The following is a 16,253-nucleotide window of genomic DNA, read 5'->3' on the forward strand; positions in this document are numbered from 1 at the left end:
AGCAGCAGTAGCAGTAGTAGCAGCAGCAGTAGCAGCAGTAGTAGCAGCAGTAGTAGTAGTAGCAGCAGTAGCAGCAGCAGTAGTAGCAGCAGCAGTAGTAGCAGCAGTAGTAGTAGTAGCAGCAGTAGCAGCAGCAGTAGTAGCAGCAGTAGCAGCAGCAGCAGCAGTAGTAGTAGCAGCAGCAGCAGTAGTAGCAGCAGTAGCAGCAGTAGTAGTAGCAGCAGTAGCAGCAGCAGTAGTAGTAGCAGCAGCAGTAGTAGTAGCAGTAGTAGTAGCAGGGGCAGCAGTAGCAGCAATAGTAGCAGCAGTAGTAGTAGCAGCAGCAGCAGTAGTAGTAGTAGCAGGGGCAGCAGTAGCAGCAATAGTAGCAGCAGGGGCAGCAGGGGCGACAACACACGGAGACGCTTCGAGCGGCCAAACTCAACTTTATTGTTCTCGCTCCGGCGCCGGCCTGCCCCACATGTGACGAGCAGACCGGGCACAACAATCACGGCCACAACCGTCACGGCACAACCAGCACGGCACAACCGTGCCAGTGAAATAAGGGGGAGTGCTGCGCGTGAAAGGGGGGGTGAGAGGAGGGGCGAGAGGAGGGGCGAGAGGGGGGGCGAGAGGGGGGGGGGGGCGAGCATAAGGGGGGTGGCGGGCATGAGGGGGGGGGCGTGAGGTGGGGGGCGTGAGGGGGGGGCGTGAGGGGGGGTGAGCGGGAAGGGGGTAAGGGGGGGTAAGGGGGGGGCAAGAGGGGGATGTTGAGACAGGGAGTGGGAGGGTTGAGAGGGGGCGAGAAGGGGAGGGGGGGCAAGAGGGGGGGGTAAGGGGGGGGGGGTGAGCGGCAAGACCACGTGGAGAGGCAAGCCACGTGGGCCACACCCTGACCACGGTGGCCACACCCTGACCACGCGGGCCACACCCTGACCACGGTGGCCACACCCTGACCACGCGGGCCGCGTGACCGGTGGCGGTGGCGGTGACGCTGACGCAGGCCGAGCCCTGCCTTGTGGCGGCAGGAGAACAAGTCGTCATAATTTAAAGCGCTGGAGGAAGCAGACCCGGACACACGGCTGCCATCCTCCCGTGGGTGGTGGGGGGGGTCGTTGTCTAGGCGGGGGGGGGGGGGTCGTTGTCTAGGCGACGGGGGCGTTGTCTAGGTGATGTCTAGGTGATGGCGTTGTCTAGGCGGTGGCGTTGTCTAGACGGTGGCGTTGTCTAGGCGGTGGCGTTGTCTAGGCGACGGGGGCGTTCTTTAGGCGACGGGGGGCGTTGTCTAGGTGATGGCGTTGTCTAGGCGACGGTGGCGTTGTCTAGGCGACGGTGGCGTTGTCTAGGTGATGGCGTTGTCTAGGTGGTAGTGTTGTCTAGGCGATGGCGTTGTCTAGGCGACGGTGGCGTTGTCTAGGCGGTGGCTTTGTCTAGGCGACGGTGGCGTTGTCTAGGCGGTAGCGTTGTCTAGGCGACGGTGGCGTTGTCTAGGCGACGGTGGCGTTGTCTAGGCGACGGTGGCGTTGTCTAGGCGACGGTGGCGTTGTCTAGGCGACGGTGGCGTTGTCTAGGTGGTGACGTTGTCTAGGCGACGGTGGCGTTGTCTAGGCGGTAGCGTTGTCTAGGCGACGGTGGCGTTGTCTAGGCGACGGTGGCGTTGTCTAGGCGACGGTGGCGTTGTCTAGGCGACGGTGGCGTTGTCTAGGCGACGGTGGCGTTGTCTAGGCGACGGTGGCGTTGTCTAGGCGACGGTGGCGTTGTCTAGGCGGTGGCGTTGTCTAGGCGACGGTGGCGTTGTCTAGGCGGTGGCTTTGTCTAGGCGACAGTGGCGTTGTCTAGGCGGTAGCGTTGTCTAGGCGACGGTGGCGTTGTCTAGGCGACGGTGGCGTTGTCTAGGCGACGGTGGCGTTGTCTAGGCGACGGTGGCGTTGTCTAGGTGGTGACGTTGTCTAGGCGGTGGCGTTGTCTAGGCGACGGGGGCGTTGTCTAGGCGACGGTGGCGTTGTCTAGGCGACGGGGGCGTTGTCTAGGCGACGGTGGCGTTGTCTAGGCGACAGTGGCGTTGTCTTGGTGGTGACGTTGTCTAGGCGGTGGTGTTGTCTAGGCGACGGTGGCGTTGTCTAGGCGACAGTGGCGTTGTCTTGGTGGTGACGTTGTCTAGGCGGTGGCGTTGTCTAGGCGACGGTGGCGTTGTCTAGGCGACAGTGGCGTTGTCTTGGTGGTGACGTTGTCTAGGCGGTGGCGTTGTCTAGGCGACGGTGGCGTTGTCTAGGCGACAGTGGCGTTGTCTTGGTGGTGACGTTGTCTAGGCGGTGGCGTTGTCTAGGCGACGGTGGCGTTGTCTAGGCGACAGTGGCGTTGTCTTGGTGGTGACGTTGTCTAGGCGGTGGCGTTGTCTAGGCGACGGTGGTATTGTCTAGGCGACGGTGCCTCCGCCCTGCTTGCTCTCCGCCTGCCTCCGCTTCACGTCCCAGTTGTAGACACGCGCCATGTCTGCCGCGTCGACCCCGCTCAGGAAGAACCACGACGTCGGGGGGAGGGGGGGGAGCATCCAGCGTAAGGTTGGGCTGGAGGCGGGGCTAGAGGGTTTAGAGGCGGGGCTAGAGGGATTAGAGGCGGGGCTAGAGTCGGGGCTAGAGGGTTTAGAGGCGGGGCTAGAGGGTTTAGAGGCGGGGCTAGAGGCGGGGCTAGAGGGTTTAGAGGCGGGGCTAGAGGATTTAGAGGCGGGGTTAGAGGGTTTAGAGGCGGGGCTAGAGGGTTTAGAGGCGGGGCTAGAGGCGGGGCTAGAGGGTTTAGAGGCGGGACTAGAGGGTTTAGAGGCGGGGCTAGAGGGTTAGAGGCGGGGCTAGAGGGATTAGAGGCGGGACTAGAGGGTTTAGAGGCGGGGTTAGAGGTTTAGAGGCGGGGCTAGAGGGTTAGAGGCGGGGCTAGAGGGTTTAGAGGCGGGGCTAGAGGGTTAGAGGCGGAGCTAAAGGGTTTAGAGGCGGGGCTAGAGGGTTTAGAGGCGGGTTTAGAGGTGGAGCTAGAGGGTTTACAGGCAGGGCTAGAGGGTGAGAGACGGGGCTAGAGGATTAGAGGCGGGTCTAGAGGGTTTAGAGGCGGGGCTAGAGGGTGAGAGACGGAGGGGGGGGGCTAGAGGCGGGGCTAGAGGGTTTAGAGGCGGGGCTAGAGGGTGAGAGACGGGGCTAGAGGATTAGAGGCGGGTCTAGAGGGTTTAGAGGCGGGGCTAGAGGGTGAGAGACGGAGGGGGGGGGCTAGAGGCGGGGCTAGAGGGTTTAGAGGCGGGGCTAGAGGCGGGGCTAGAGGGTTTAGAGGCGGGGCTAGAGGGTGAGAGACGGGGCTAGAGGGTTTAGAGGCGGAGCTAGAGGGTTTACAGGCAGGGCTAGAGGGTGAGAGACGGGGCTAGAGGATTAGAGGCGGGTCTAGAGGGTTTAGAGGCGGGGCTAGAGGGTGAGAGACGGAGGGGGGGGGGGGGCTAGAGGCGGGGCTAGAGGGTTTAGAGGCGGGGCTAGAGGCGGGGCTAGAGGGTTTAGAGGCGGGGCTAGAGGGTGAGAGACGGAGGGGGGGGGGGCTAGAGGCGGGGCTAGAGGGTTTAGAGGCGGGGCTAGAGGCGGGTCGAGAGGGTTTAGAGGCGGGGCTAGAGGGTTTAGAGGCGGGGCTAGAGGGTTTAGAGGCGGGGCTAGAGGCGGGGCTAGAGGGTTTAGAGGCGGGACTAGAGGGTTTAGAGGCGGGGCTAGAGGTTTAGAGGCGGGGCTAGAGGTTTAGAGGCGGGGCTAGAGGGATTAGAGGCGGGGCTGGAGGCGGGGCTAGAGGGTTAGAGGCGGGTGGATGAGTGGGTGGGTGAGTGGGTGGATCGATTAGTAGGTGTGTGAGTGGGTGAGTGGATGAGTGAGTCGGTAAGTGTGCAAATCAATGAGTAGGTGGGTAAGTAGATGAATGGGTCGATGGGTGAGTGAGAGGGTGAGTAGTAGGTGAGTGAGTGAGTAGTAGGTGATTGTGTGGGTGAGTGGATGAGTGAGTGAGTAGTAGGTGAGTGGGTGGGTGAGTAGTAGGTGATTGTGTGGGTGAGTGAGTGAGTGGGTGAGTGGGTGAGTAGTAGGTGGGTGAGTGGGTGAGTAGTAGGTGATTGTGTGGGTGAGTGAGTGAGTGGGTGAGTGGGTGAGTAGTAGGTGGGTGAGTGGGTGAGTAGTAGGTGATTGTGTGGGTGAGTGGGTGAGTGAGTAGTAGGTGGGTGAGTAATATGTGATTGTGTGGGTGAGTGGGTGAGTGTGTGAGTGAGTGGGTGAGTAGTAGGTGAGTGAGTAGTAGGTGGGTGAGTGGTAGGTGATTGTGTGGGTGAGTAGTAGGTGATTGTGTGGGTGAGTGGGTGAGTGTGTGAGTGAGTGGGTGAGTAGTAGGTGAGTGAGTAGTAGGTGGGTGAGTAATATGTGATTGTGTGGGTGAGTGGGTGAGTGGGTGATTGTGTGGGTGAGTAGTAGGTGGGTGAGTAGTAGGTGAGTGAGTAGTAGGTGATTGTGTGGGTGAGTAGTAGGTGATTGTGTGGGTGGGTGAGTGGGTGGGTGAGTAGTAGGTGGGTGAGTAGTAGGTGATTGTGTGGGTGAGTAGTAGGTGAGTGGGTGAGTGTGTGGGTGAGTGGGTGAGTGTGTGGGTGAGTGGGTGAGTAGTAGGTGAGTGGGTGAGTAGTAGGTGGGTGAGTGGGTGAGTGTGTGGGTGAGTGGGTGAGTAGTGGGTGAGTGAGTAGTAGGTGGGTGAGTGTGTGGGTGAGTGTGTGGGTGAGTGGGTGAGTAGTGGGTGAGTGAGTTGTAGGTGGGTGAGTGAGTAGTAGGTGGGTGAGTGTGTGGGTGAGTGGGTGAGTAGTAGGTGATTGTGTGGGTGAGTAGTAGGTGATTGTGTGGGTGAGTGGGTGGGTGAGTGGGTGATTGTGTGGGTGAGTGGGTGAGTAGTAGGTGGGGCAGTGGGTGTGTGGGTGAGTAGTAGGTGATTGTGTGGGTGAGTGGGTGAGTAGTAGGTGGGTGAGTAGTAGGTGGGTGAGTGGGTGAGTAATAGGTGATTGGGTGAGTGGGTGGGTGAGTGAGAGGGTGAGTGAGAGGGTGAGTGAGAGGGTGAGTGAGAGGGTGAGTGTGTGGGTGAGTGTGTGGGTGAGTGAGTGTGTGAGTGTGTGAGTAGTAGGTGAGTGAGTAGTAGGTGAGTGAGTAGTAGGTGGGTGAGTGGGTGAGTAGTAGGTGATTGTGTGGGTGAGTGGGTGGGTGGGTGAGTGGGTGATTGTGTGGGTGAGTGAGTAGTAGGTGGGTGAGTGAGTGAGTAGTAGGTGAGTGAGAGGGTGAGTGAGTTTGTGGGTGAGTGTGTGGGTGGGTGAGTGTGTGAGTAGTAGGTGAGTGAGTAGTAGGTGAGTGAGTGAGTGAGTAGTAGGTGAGTGAGTAGTAGGTGGGTGAGTGGGTGAGTAGTAGGTGATTGTGTGAGTGAGTAGTAGGTGAGTGAGAGGGTGAGTGAGTGGGTGGGTGGGTGAGTGAGTGTGTGAGTGTGTGAGTAGTAGGTGAGTGAGTAGTAGGTGAGTGAGTAGTAGGTGGGTGAGTAGTAGGTGATTGTGTGGGTGAGTGGGTGGATGAGTGGGTGATTGTGTGGGTGAGTGAGTAGTAGGTGGGTGAGTGGGTGAGTAGTAGGTGATTGTGTAGGTGAGTGGGTGGGTGGGTGAGTGGGTGATTGTGTGGGTGAGTGAGTGAGTAGTAGGTGGGTGAGTGAGTGAGTAGTAGGTGAGTGAGTAGTAGGTGGGTGAGTGAGTGAGTAGTAGGTGGGTGAGTGAGTGAGTAGTAGGTGGGTGAGTGAGTGAGTAGTAGGTGGGTGAGTGAGTGAGTAGTAGGTGAGTGAGAGGGTGAGTGAGTGGGTGGGTGGGTGAGTGAGTGAGTAGTAGGTGGGTGAGTGAGTGAGTAGTAGGTGGGTGAGTGAGTGAGTAGTAGGTGAGTGAGAGGGTGAGTGAGTGGGTGGGTGGGTGAGTGAGTAGTAGGTGATTGTGTGGGTGAGTGAGTGGGTGGGTGGGTGAGTGAGTGAGTAGTAGGTGAGTGAGTGGGTGGGTGGGTGAGTGAGAGGGTGAGTGAGTGGGTGGGTGGGTGAGTGGGTGAGTGAGTGGGTGGGTGGGTGAGTGGGTGAGTGGGTGGGTGGGTGAGTGGGTGGGTGAGTGGGTGAGTGGGTGAGTGATTGTGTGGGTGGGTGAGTGAGTGAGTAGTAGGTGATTGTGTGGGTGAGTGAGTGGGTGGGTGGGTGAGTGAGTGGGTGATGATCGCTACGTCGCCGAGCCATCATTTGTGACGTCCAGCTCCATGGTAGCTCAGTGGTAACAAAACAAAAGTAGTGCAACGCGCTAACCGCTCCACTCCCGCTCACGCGCGCCGGCTGGCGACTCTCCCGTCTCCTCGGCGGAAGGATACTGACTTCTGTGGTGGTGAACTGGTCCCGCAAGAAATCCAGGTCGGTGCCCAGCTGCTCCATGTTGCGCGTCGCCGTGTCCAGATTACGCTCGAGCAGCGAGCGAGCCTCACTCACCTCGTACTCCAGCATCACGTTCGCCTGACGCACACACACACACGCACACACGCACACCGAGTTAGCCTGACACACACACACACGCACACACACACACCACGTTAGCCTCACTCACCTCGTACTCCAGCATCACGTTCGCCTGACGCACACACACACGCACACACACGCACACACACACACGCATCACGCGCACACACACACACACACCACGTTAGCCTCACTCACCTCGTACTCCAGCATCACGTTCGCCTGACGCACACACACGCATCACACGCACGCACACACACAAACACACACACCGAGTTAGCCTGACACACACACGCACACACACGCACCACGTTAGCCTCACTCACCTCGTACTCCAGCATCACGTTCGCCTGACGCACACACACGCATCACACGCACGCACGCACACGCACAAACACACACACCGAGTTAGCCTGACACACACACACGCGCACACACACACACCACGTTAGCCTCACTCACCTCGTACTCCAGCATCACGTTCGCCTGACGCACACACACACGCACACACACGCACACACACACACGCATCACGCGCACACACACACACACACCACGTTAGCCTCACTCACCTCGTACTCCAGCATCACGTTCGCCTGACGCACACACACGCATCACACGCACGCACACACACAAACACACACACCGAGTTAGCCTGACACACACACGCACACACACGCACCACGTTAGCCTCACTCACCTCGTACTCCAGCATCACGTTCGCCTGACGCACACACACGCATCACACGCACGCACGCACACGCACAAACACACACACCGAGTTAGCCTGACACACACACACGCGCACACACACACACCACGTTAGCCTCACTCACCTTGTACTCCAGCATCACGTTCGCCTGACGCACACACACGCATCACACGCATGCACACACACACGCACAAACACACACACCGAGTTAGCCTGACACACACACACGCGCACACACACACACCACGTTAGCCTCACTCACCTCGTACTCCAGCATCACGTTCGCCTGACGCACACACACACGCACACACGCACGCACACACACACACACGCATCACGCGCACACACACACCACGTTAGCCTCACTCACCTCGTACTCCAGCATCACGTTCGCCTGACGCACACACACGCATCACACGCACGCACACACGCACAAACACACACACCGAGTTAGCCTGACACACACACACACCACGTTAGCCTCACTCACCTCGTACTCCAGCATCACGTTCGCCTGACGCACACGCACACACATCACACACACACACACGCACACACGCACACACACACACCACGTTAGCCTCACTCACCTCGTACTCCAGCATCACGTTCGCCTGACGTACACGCACACACCAAGTTAGCCTGACGCACGCACACACACACACATCACACACACGCACGCACACACACATCACGTTCGCCTGACACACACACACACATCACGTTAGCCTGACGCGCACACACACACACCAAGTTCGCCTGGCGCACACGCACACACACCACGTTGGTGAGTGAGTTGGTGAGTGGGTGGGTGAGTTGGTGAGTGGGTGAGTTATTGAGTGAGTGAGTTGGTGGGTGAGTTGGTGAGTTGGTGGGTGAGTTGGTGATTAAGTGGGTGGGTGAGTTGGTGGCTGAGTGAGTGAGTGGGTGAGTTGGTGAGTGGGTGATTAAGTGGGTGAGTGAGTTGGTGGGTGAGTTGGTGGGTGAGTTGGTGAGTGGGTGATTAAGTGGGTGAGTGAGTTGGTGGGTGAGTTGGTGAGTTGGTGGGTGAGTTGGTGATTAAGTGGGTGGGTGAGTTGGTGGCTGAGTGAGTGAGTGGGTGAGTTGGTGAGTGGGTGATTAAGTGGGTGAGTGAGTTGGTGGGTGAGTTGGTGGGTGAGTTGGTGAGTGGGTGATTAAGTGGGTGAGTGAGTTGGTGGGTGAGTTGGTGAGTGAGTTGGTGAGTGGGTGGGTGAGTTGGTGAGTGGGTGAGTTGGTGAGTTGGTGAGTGGGTGAGTTGGTGGGTGAGTTGGTGATTAAGTGGGTGAGTGAGTTGGTGGGTGAGTTGGTGAGTGAGTTGGTGGGTGAGTTGGTGAGTGGGTGAGTTGGTGAGTGAGTGAGTTGGTGAGTGGGTGAGTTGGTGGGTGAGTTGGTGATTAAGTGGGTGGGTGAGTTGGTGGCTGAGTGAGTGAGTGGGTGAGTTGGTGAGTGGGTGAGTTGGTGAGTGAGTGAGTTGGTGAGTGGGTGAGTTGGTGGGTGAGTTGGTGATTAAGTGGGTGGGTGAGTTGGTGGCTGAGTGAGTGAGTTGGTGAGTGGGTGATTAAGTGGGTGAGTGAGTTGGTGGGTGAGTTGGTGAGTGAGTTGGTGAGTGGGTGGGTGAGTTGGTGAGTGGGTGAGTTGGTGAGTGAGTTGGTGAGTGGGTGATTAAGTGGGTGAGTGAGTTGGTGGGTGAGTTGGTGAGTAAGTTGGTGAGTGGCTGGGTGAGTTGGTGAGTGGGTGAGTGAGTTGGTGAGTGGGTGGGTGAGTTGGTGAGTGAGTTGGTGAGTTGGTGAGTGGGTGATTAAGTGGGTGCCGGCCTTCATAGGTGCTGCTCGCTAACAGCACTTGCCCCAACGGTCCGTTCAGGCTACGCGGGGGATCTTTGTCTTCGACGCTGGCGGTGATGATAGTGGAGGTGGCGATGGTGGCGATGGTGGCGATGGTGGCGATGGTGGCGATGGTGGCGACGGTGGTGGTGGTGGCGGCGATGGTGGCGATGGTGGTGGTGGCGACGGTGGTGGTGGTGGCGATGGTGGCGATGGTGGTGGTGGCGATGGTGGCGATGGTGGCGATGGTGGCGATGGTGGTGGTGGCGACGGTGGCGATGGTGGTGGTGGCGATGGTGGCGATGGTGGCGATGGTGGCGATGGTGGTGGTGGCGATGGTGGCGATTGGTGGCGATGGTGGCGATGGTGGCGATGGTGGTGGTGGCGACGGTGGCGATGGTGGCGATGGTGACGATGGTGGCGATGGTGGCGATGGTGGTGGTGGCGATGGTGGCGACGGTGGCGATGGTGGTGGTGGCGATGGTGGCGATGGTGGTGACGGTGGTGGTGGCGATGATGACGATGGTGGCGATGGTGGCGATGGTGGTGGTGGCGATGGTGACGATGGTGGCGACGGTGGTGGTGGCGGCGATGGTGGCGATGGTGGTGGTGGCGACGGTGGTGGTGGTGGCGATGGTGGCGATGGTGGTGGTGGCGATGGTGGCGATGGTGGCGATGGTGGCGATGGTGGTGGTGGCGACGGTGGTGGTGGTGGCGATGGTGACGATGGTGGCGATGGTGGCGATGGTGGTGGTGGCGATGGTGGCGACGGTGGTGGTGGCGATGGTGGCGATGGTGGTGACGGTGGTGGTGGCGATGGTGACGATGGTGGCGATGGTGGCGATGGTGGTGGTGGCGATGGTGACGATGGTGGCGATGGTGGCGATGGTGGTGGTGGCGATGGTGGCGATGGTGGCGATGGTGGCGGTGGTGGTGGTGGCGATGGTGGCGATGGTGGCGACGGTGGTGGCGATGGTGGTGGTGGCGGCGATGGTGGCGATGGTGGTGGTGGCGGCGATGGTGGCGATGGTGGTGGTGGCGGCGGCGATGGTGGCGATGGTGGCGATGGTGGCGGTGGTGGTGGTGGCGATGGTGGCGATGGTGGCGACGGTGGTGGCGATGGTGGTGGTGGCGGCGATGGTGGTGGTGGCGGCGATGGTGGCGATGGTGGTGGTGGCGACGGTGGTGGCGGCCTTCGTAGGCCCTGCTACTCGCCACTAACAGCGCACGGACCCCGACGTGTAGACTCACCCCGAGCCACAGGCACACACGGTCGGTGGGGGCGATGGTGGCGCGTGCGTACAGGTTGTCCAGCAGCAGGAAGTGGGTCTCCAGCGGTTCTGTGGAGTCCTGGACGCAGGGCACAAGACTCAGCACCCACACACACAGGCTCCTCCCACTCACCCACAGGCTCCTCCCACTCACCCACAGGCTCCTCCCACTCACACACAGGCTCCTCCCACTCACACACAGGCTCCTCCCGCTCACACACAGACTCCTCCCACTCACCCACAGGCTCCTCCCACACACCCACAGGCTCCTCCCACACACACAGGCTCCTCCCACTCACCCACAGTCTCCTCCCACTCACCCACAGTCTCCTCCCACACACACAGGCTCCTCCCACTCACCCACAGTCTCCTCCCACTCACCTACAGTGGGTGGGTGGGGGGAGACCCCCCCCCCCCCCCATTCAACCCATGTGGTGGTGGGTGGTGCCACCCCCCCCTGCCGCTGCTGCTTGTTTGCGCCATCTCCCCTCCCTCCCTCCCCTCCTCCCTCCCCTCCCCTCCTCCCTCCCTCCCTTCCCTCCCCTCCCTCTCCTCCCTCCCTCCCCTCCCTCTCCTCCCTCCCTCCGTGCCTCCCTCCCTGCCTCTCTCTCTGCCTCTCTCCCCTGCCTCCCTCTCCTCCCCTCCCTCCCTGCCTCCCTCTCCTCCCCTCCCTCCCTGCCTCTCTCCCTGCCTCTCTCCCTCCCTCCCTCCCCCCCTCCCTCCCTCCCTCCCCCCCTCCTTCCCTCCCTCCCTCTCTCCCTCTCCTCCCTCTCTCCCTCCCTCCCTCTCTCTCTCCCCTCCCTCCCTCCCTGCCTCCCGATGGCGCTCCACTCCGTCACGCCCACCAACTCCTCACCTTCTTCTTCTGCATGTGCCGGATGATGTCCAGAGACTGCTTGATGTCGGGCACCTGGTTCTTTAACCTGGAACGCAAGCGCATGGACACAGACACACACACACACAGCATCACACAGAATCACACAGACACACACACACAAAGACACAGACAGACAGACACACACAAAGACACACACAGGTGCGAACACACGCATACACACACACACGTGCACACAGACACACACAGACACGCGTGCACACAGACACACACAGGCATGAACAGACAGACACACACAGGCATGCACAGACAGACATACACACAGAGGGACACACACAGACACACACAGGTGCAGACACACACAGACACGCGTGCACACAGACACACACAGACAGGCGTGCACACAGACACACACAGACACGCGTGCACACAGACACACACAGGCATGCACAGACAGACACACACAGGCATGCACAGATAGACACACATACAGAGGGACACACACAGACACACACAGGTGCAGACACACACAGACACACACACGTGCACACAGACACACACAGACACACGTGCACACAGACACACACAGGCATGAACAGACAGACACACACAGGCATGCACAGACAGACATACACACAGAGGGACACACACAGACACACAGAGACAGACACACACAGACACAGACACGCGTGCACACAGACACACACACACAGACACACACAGACACACACACACAAAGACACACACAGACAGACACACACAAAGACACACACAGGTGCGGACACACACAGACACACGTGCACACAGACACACACAGACACACACAGACACACACAGACACACAGACACACAAAGACTCACTCAGACACACACACAAACACACACAGACACACACAGACACACACAGGCATGCACAGACACACAGACACACAAAGACTCACTCAGACACACACACAAATACACACAGACACACACAGACATGCACAGACACACAGTAACACAAAGACTCACTCAGACACACACACAGACACACACAGACAGCCCACGCGAGACAGCACGCACGAAATAAGACGGCACGCACGCGCTTAGTAGAGTGATGCACGTGGTGGCGGCAGTGGTCGTCGTGATGACAGTGACGGTGATGGCAGTGGCACCGGTGGTGGTGGTGTTGGTGGTGGCGTTGGCGGTGGTGATGACAGCGGTGGTGGTGTTGGCGGTGGTGTTGGTGGTGTTGGCGGTGGTGTTGGTGGTGTTGGCGGTGGCGTTGGTGGTGTTGGCGGTGGCGTTGGTGGTGTTGGCGGTGGCGTTGGTAGTGTTGGTGGTGTTGGCGGCGGTGTTGGTGACGTTGGTGTTGGTGGTGATGGTGGTGGTGTTGGTGGTTGTTGGTGACGTTGGTGTTGGTGGTGGTGTTGGTGTTGATGTCTGTGCCCGCCGCCCTCTCCGTCTGCGCTCACCGCAGCTTCTTCTGCAGCAGGTTCATCTCGAGGTATTTGTACTTCTGGTGCTGCTCGTCCAGGTGCTTGAGAACCGACTCCGTCGTCTCCGCGCTGCCCTTGCTCTTCATGTACGCGTCCACGTCCTCCTGCGCAAGCACCAGCAGCACCAACAGCAGCAGCACCAGCAGTAGCAGCAACAGCAGTAACAGCAGTAGCAGCAGTAATAGCAACAGCGGCAGTAGTAACAACAGCAGCAGTAGCAGCACCAGCAGTAGCAGCAACAGCAGTAACAGCAGTAGCAGCAGTAATAGCAACAGCGGCAGTAGTAACAACAGCAGTAGCAGCAGCAACAGCAGTAGCAGCAGCAGCAGCAGCAGCAGCAGCAGCAACAGTAGCAGCAGCAGTAGCAGTAGCAACAGCAGCAGCACCAGCAACAACAGCACCAACAGTAGCAGCAGCAACAGCAGTAGCAGTAACAGCAGTAGCAGTAACAGCGGCAACAGCAGCAACAGCAGCAACAACAGCAGCAACAGCAGCAGTAGCAACAGTAGTAGCAGCAACAGCAGTAGCAGCACCAGCAGCAGCAGCAGCAGCGACAGGAGTAGCAGCAACAGCAGCAACAGCAGCAAGAGCAGTAACAGCACCAACAGCAGCAGTAGCAGGAGCACCAGCAGTAGCAGCAGCACCAACAGCAGCAGCAGTAGCAACAGTAGTAGCAGCAACAGCAGTAGCAGTAACAGCGGCAACAACAGCAGCAACAGCAGCAGCAGTAGCAGAAGAAACAGCAGCAGCACCAGCAGCAACAGTAGTCTCAGGGTTAGCGAGTCCGAGTTTGTGTGCGAGTCTCTGTGAGTCTCTGTATGTGAGTCTCTCTCTGTATGACTCTCTCTCTATGAGTCTCTCTGAGTGTGAGTCTTTCGGTGAGTCTCTGTATATATGAGTCTGTGTGTGAGTCTTAGTGAGTCTGTGTGACTGTGTCTGTCTGTGAGTGTGTAACTGTGTTAGTGTGTGAGTCTGTTAGTGTGCGTGTCTGTGAGTCTTAGTGTCTGTGAGTCTTAGTGAGTCTGTGTGACTGTGTGTGTCTGTGAATGTGTTAGGGTGTGAGTGTGTAACTGTGTGAGTCTGTGTTAGTGTGTGTGACTGTGTGTGGTTGTGTTAGTGTGTGTGAGTCTGTGTGTCTTAGTGTGACTGTGCGTCTGTGTGTGACTGTGCGTCTGTGTGTGACTGTGCGTCTGTGTGTGACTGTGTTAGTGTGTGTGTCTGTGTGTGTGTGACTGTGTGTGTGGGGAGTGGTGGTGCAGTGGTTAGCGCGCTGCGCTATGAACCCGGCCACCCGAGTCCGATTCCCGCTCACGGCCACCACCACCACCAGTGACGACTATCTGCACCGGTCCCTGGGCCTCCCCTAGGTCGACTCAGCCTCAAATGGATCCCTTGCGCGGTGTGTAAAACATCGCTAGCACTGGGGAGACAAAGGCGGTCGGGCGTGGTGCTGGCCACCCACCCCCGCACTTGCCCCTACAGCGTGTGAAGGCTACACGAGGGGGGGGGGATCTTTGTCTTTGTGTGCCACTCTGACCATGAACACGGCCGCCGGGATTCCGAGATGTGACTTCGTTTCGGACGCCATCTTGCAAAAGAGCCGCGCCCACGTGACACCCCCCTCTCGTGACGTCACGCGCGGCCACCAACAGCCGCGGGCGATGACGTCACTCGGATCCCCCCGCCCCCTCGTGACCCCCCTCGTGACCCCACCTCGTGACGTCACTCACGGCCACCAACGGCCGCGGGTGATGACGTCACTCGGATCCCCCCGCCCCCTCGTGACCCCCCTCGTGACGTCACTCACGGCCACCAACGGCCGCGGGTGATGACGTCACTCGGATCCCCCCGCCCCCTCGTGACCCCCCTCGTGACGTCACTCACGGCCACCAACGGCCGCGGATGATGTCGTCACTCGGTTCCCCCCGCCCCCTCGTGACGTCACTCACGGCCACCAACGGCCGCGGGTGATGACGTCACTCGGTTCCCCCCGCCCCCCCTCGTGACGTCACTCGCGGCCACCAATGGCCGCGGTGATGACGTCACTCAGGTCCCCCCGCCCCCCCCGTGACGTCTCCGACCGCGTTGGTCGATGACGTCATGTCAGCGGCGGGCTTGATCGATTCGCTTCTGGATGAAGGCCTCAGCAATCCATTGACATCCTGCATTTGTATCGTAAATCCTTCTCCTTTCCCACGTTAGTTGAACAAACAACATGTTGACAATGTGTTTTCATGGGTTGTATTCTGGCCACAAGCATTGCGGTCAATGCAGTAACATGATTCCTTGTAAAAAAAGGTGTTTTATTGGGGAAAAACCTCTTATCAAACAATGTCGTTATTGTTCTTTTTCAGAAAACTACCCTGGCTATCACAAATTATAGCGGCGAAACAGCGTGGCTTATCATGTGCACATTTATACCAGTAGCCCAATGATAACCCACTCACCAACTCACTCACCAACTCACCCACTCACTAATTCACGAACTCACCCACCCACTCACCAACTCACCCACCAACTCACCCACTCACCAACTCACCCACCCACAATCACCCACTCACCAACTTAATCACCCACTCACCAACTCACTCACTTAATCACCCACCAACTCACCAACTCACTCACTCACTTAATCACCCACTCACCAACTCACCCACCAACTTAATCACTCACTCACCCACCAACTCACCCACCCACAATCACCCACTCACCAACTTAATCACCCACTTACCAACTCACTCATTCATTGCAGCTTCTGCGGTCTTCAAGTTTGGCTTTTATTTATTTCCGTGTTCCACGCGTTTTAAACTTTGTACATTCCACTTGCAAGGTTCGTCTCGTGCGCGCTGTCGTTGTGTGCGTTGTGTGTTTACAGCCACCAAATCCCTCGCTCCGAGGGTCAAGTGCCATCGCGTTCGGTTGCTCCTGGGGCCACGTGCCCACATTCTCAGCGCAAATCATCTGGTCGCGGTTCGAGAGATTTAGCCAGCGCAGCTGAAATAGCCTGGGTTCAAGCCCTGGGTCTGAGTGTGTCTCTATTAGTGGGTTCATAATGGCCGTGTCAGAGACACTGAATCAATACCAATGAGATCCTCATCCTGGGTTCAAGCCCTGGGTCTGAATGTGTCTCTTAGTGGGTTCATAATGTCCGTGTCAGATACTCTGGGTCAAGACAGCTGAGATACTGATCCTGGGTTCAAGCCCTGGGTCTGAGTCTTTCTTAGTAGGTTCATAATGGCCGTGTCAGAGACACTGGGTCAAGACAGCTGAGATAACCTGGGTTCAAGCCCTGGGTCTGAGTGTGTCTCTTAGTGGGTTCATAATGGCCGTGTCAGAGACACTGGGTCAAGACAGCTGAGATAACCTGGGTTCAAGCCCTGGTTTTGAGTCTTTCTTAGTGGATTCATAATGGCCGTGTCAGATACTCTGGGTCAAGACAGCTGAGATACTCATTCTGGGTTCAAGCCCTGGGTCTGAGTGTGTCTCTATTAGTGGGTTCATAATGGCCGTGTCAGAGACTCTGGGTAAACACAGCTGAGATACTGATCCTGGGTTCAAGCCCTGGGTCTG

At 58.4% G+C, this 16,253-nt stretch overlaps 1 protein-coding gene across 2 annotated transcripts; it reads right to left on the reverse strand.

Moving 5' to 3' along the window:
• Window positions 1–1,931: 1,931 nt before the first annotated feature.
• VBP1 (VHL binding protein 1) lies at window positions 1,932–14,339 on the reverse strand. Of its 2 annotated transcripts, XM_078879915.1 has the most exons (6): window positions 14,221–14,339; window positions 12,660–12,787; window positions 11,227–11,293; window positions 10,351–10,449; window positions 6,402–6,540; window positions 1,932–2,472 (listed from the first exon to the last, which is right to left on the reverse strand). In XM_078879915.1, exons 1-6 carry the CDS (start codon window positions 14,269–14,271, stop codon window positions 2,396–2,398), a joined length of 561 nt encoding a protein of 186 aa, XP_078736041.1. In that variant the 5' UTR covers window positions 14,272–14,339; the 3' UTR covers window positions 1,932–2,395. The 2 variants fall into 2 exon arrangements, with proteins under 2 accessions (XP_078736041.1, XP_078736042.1); XM_078879916.1 differs by lacking the exons at window positions 1,932–2,472; window positions 6,402–6,540 and adding an exon at window positions 7,697–7,869.
• Between the last annotated feature and the right edge of the window lie 1,914 nt (window positions 14,340–16,253).

Source organism: Lampetra fluviatilis, chromosome 55 (assembly GCF_964198595.1).
Source record: "Lampetra fluviatilis chromosome 55, kcLamFluv1.1, whole genome shotgun sequence".
Taxonomy (NCBI): Eukaryota; Metazoa; Chordata; class Hyperoartia; order Petromyzontiformes; family Petromyzontidae; genus Lampetra; species Lampetra fluviatilis.

What these genes read in the sequence shown, in the direction of transcription:
- VBP1 (XM_078879915.1), bottom strand. Translation starts at nt 14,271, where the DNA reads ATGGCGTCCGAAACGAAGTCACATCTCGGAATCCCGGCGGCCGTGTTC. An exon ending in CTGCTGCAGAAGAAGCTGCG is followed by an intron (nt 11,294 to 12,659) that starts GTGAGCGCAGAC and finishes CTTGCGTTCCAG; the next exon opens with GTTAAAGAACCAGGTGCCCG. An exon ending in GGCACATGCAGAAGAAGAAG is followed by an intron (nt 10,450 to 11,226) that starts GTGAGGAGTTGG and finishes CCCTGCGTCCAG; the next exon opens with GACTCCACAGAACCGCTGGA.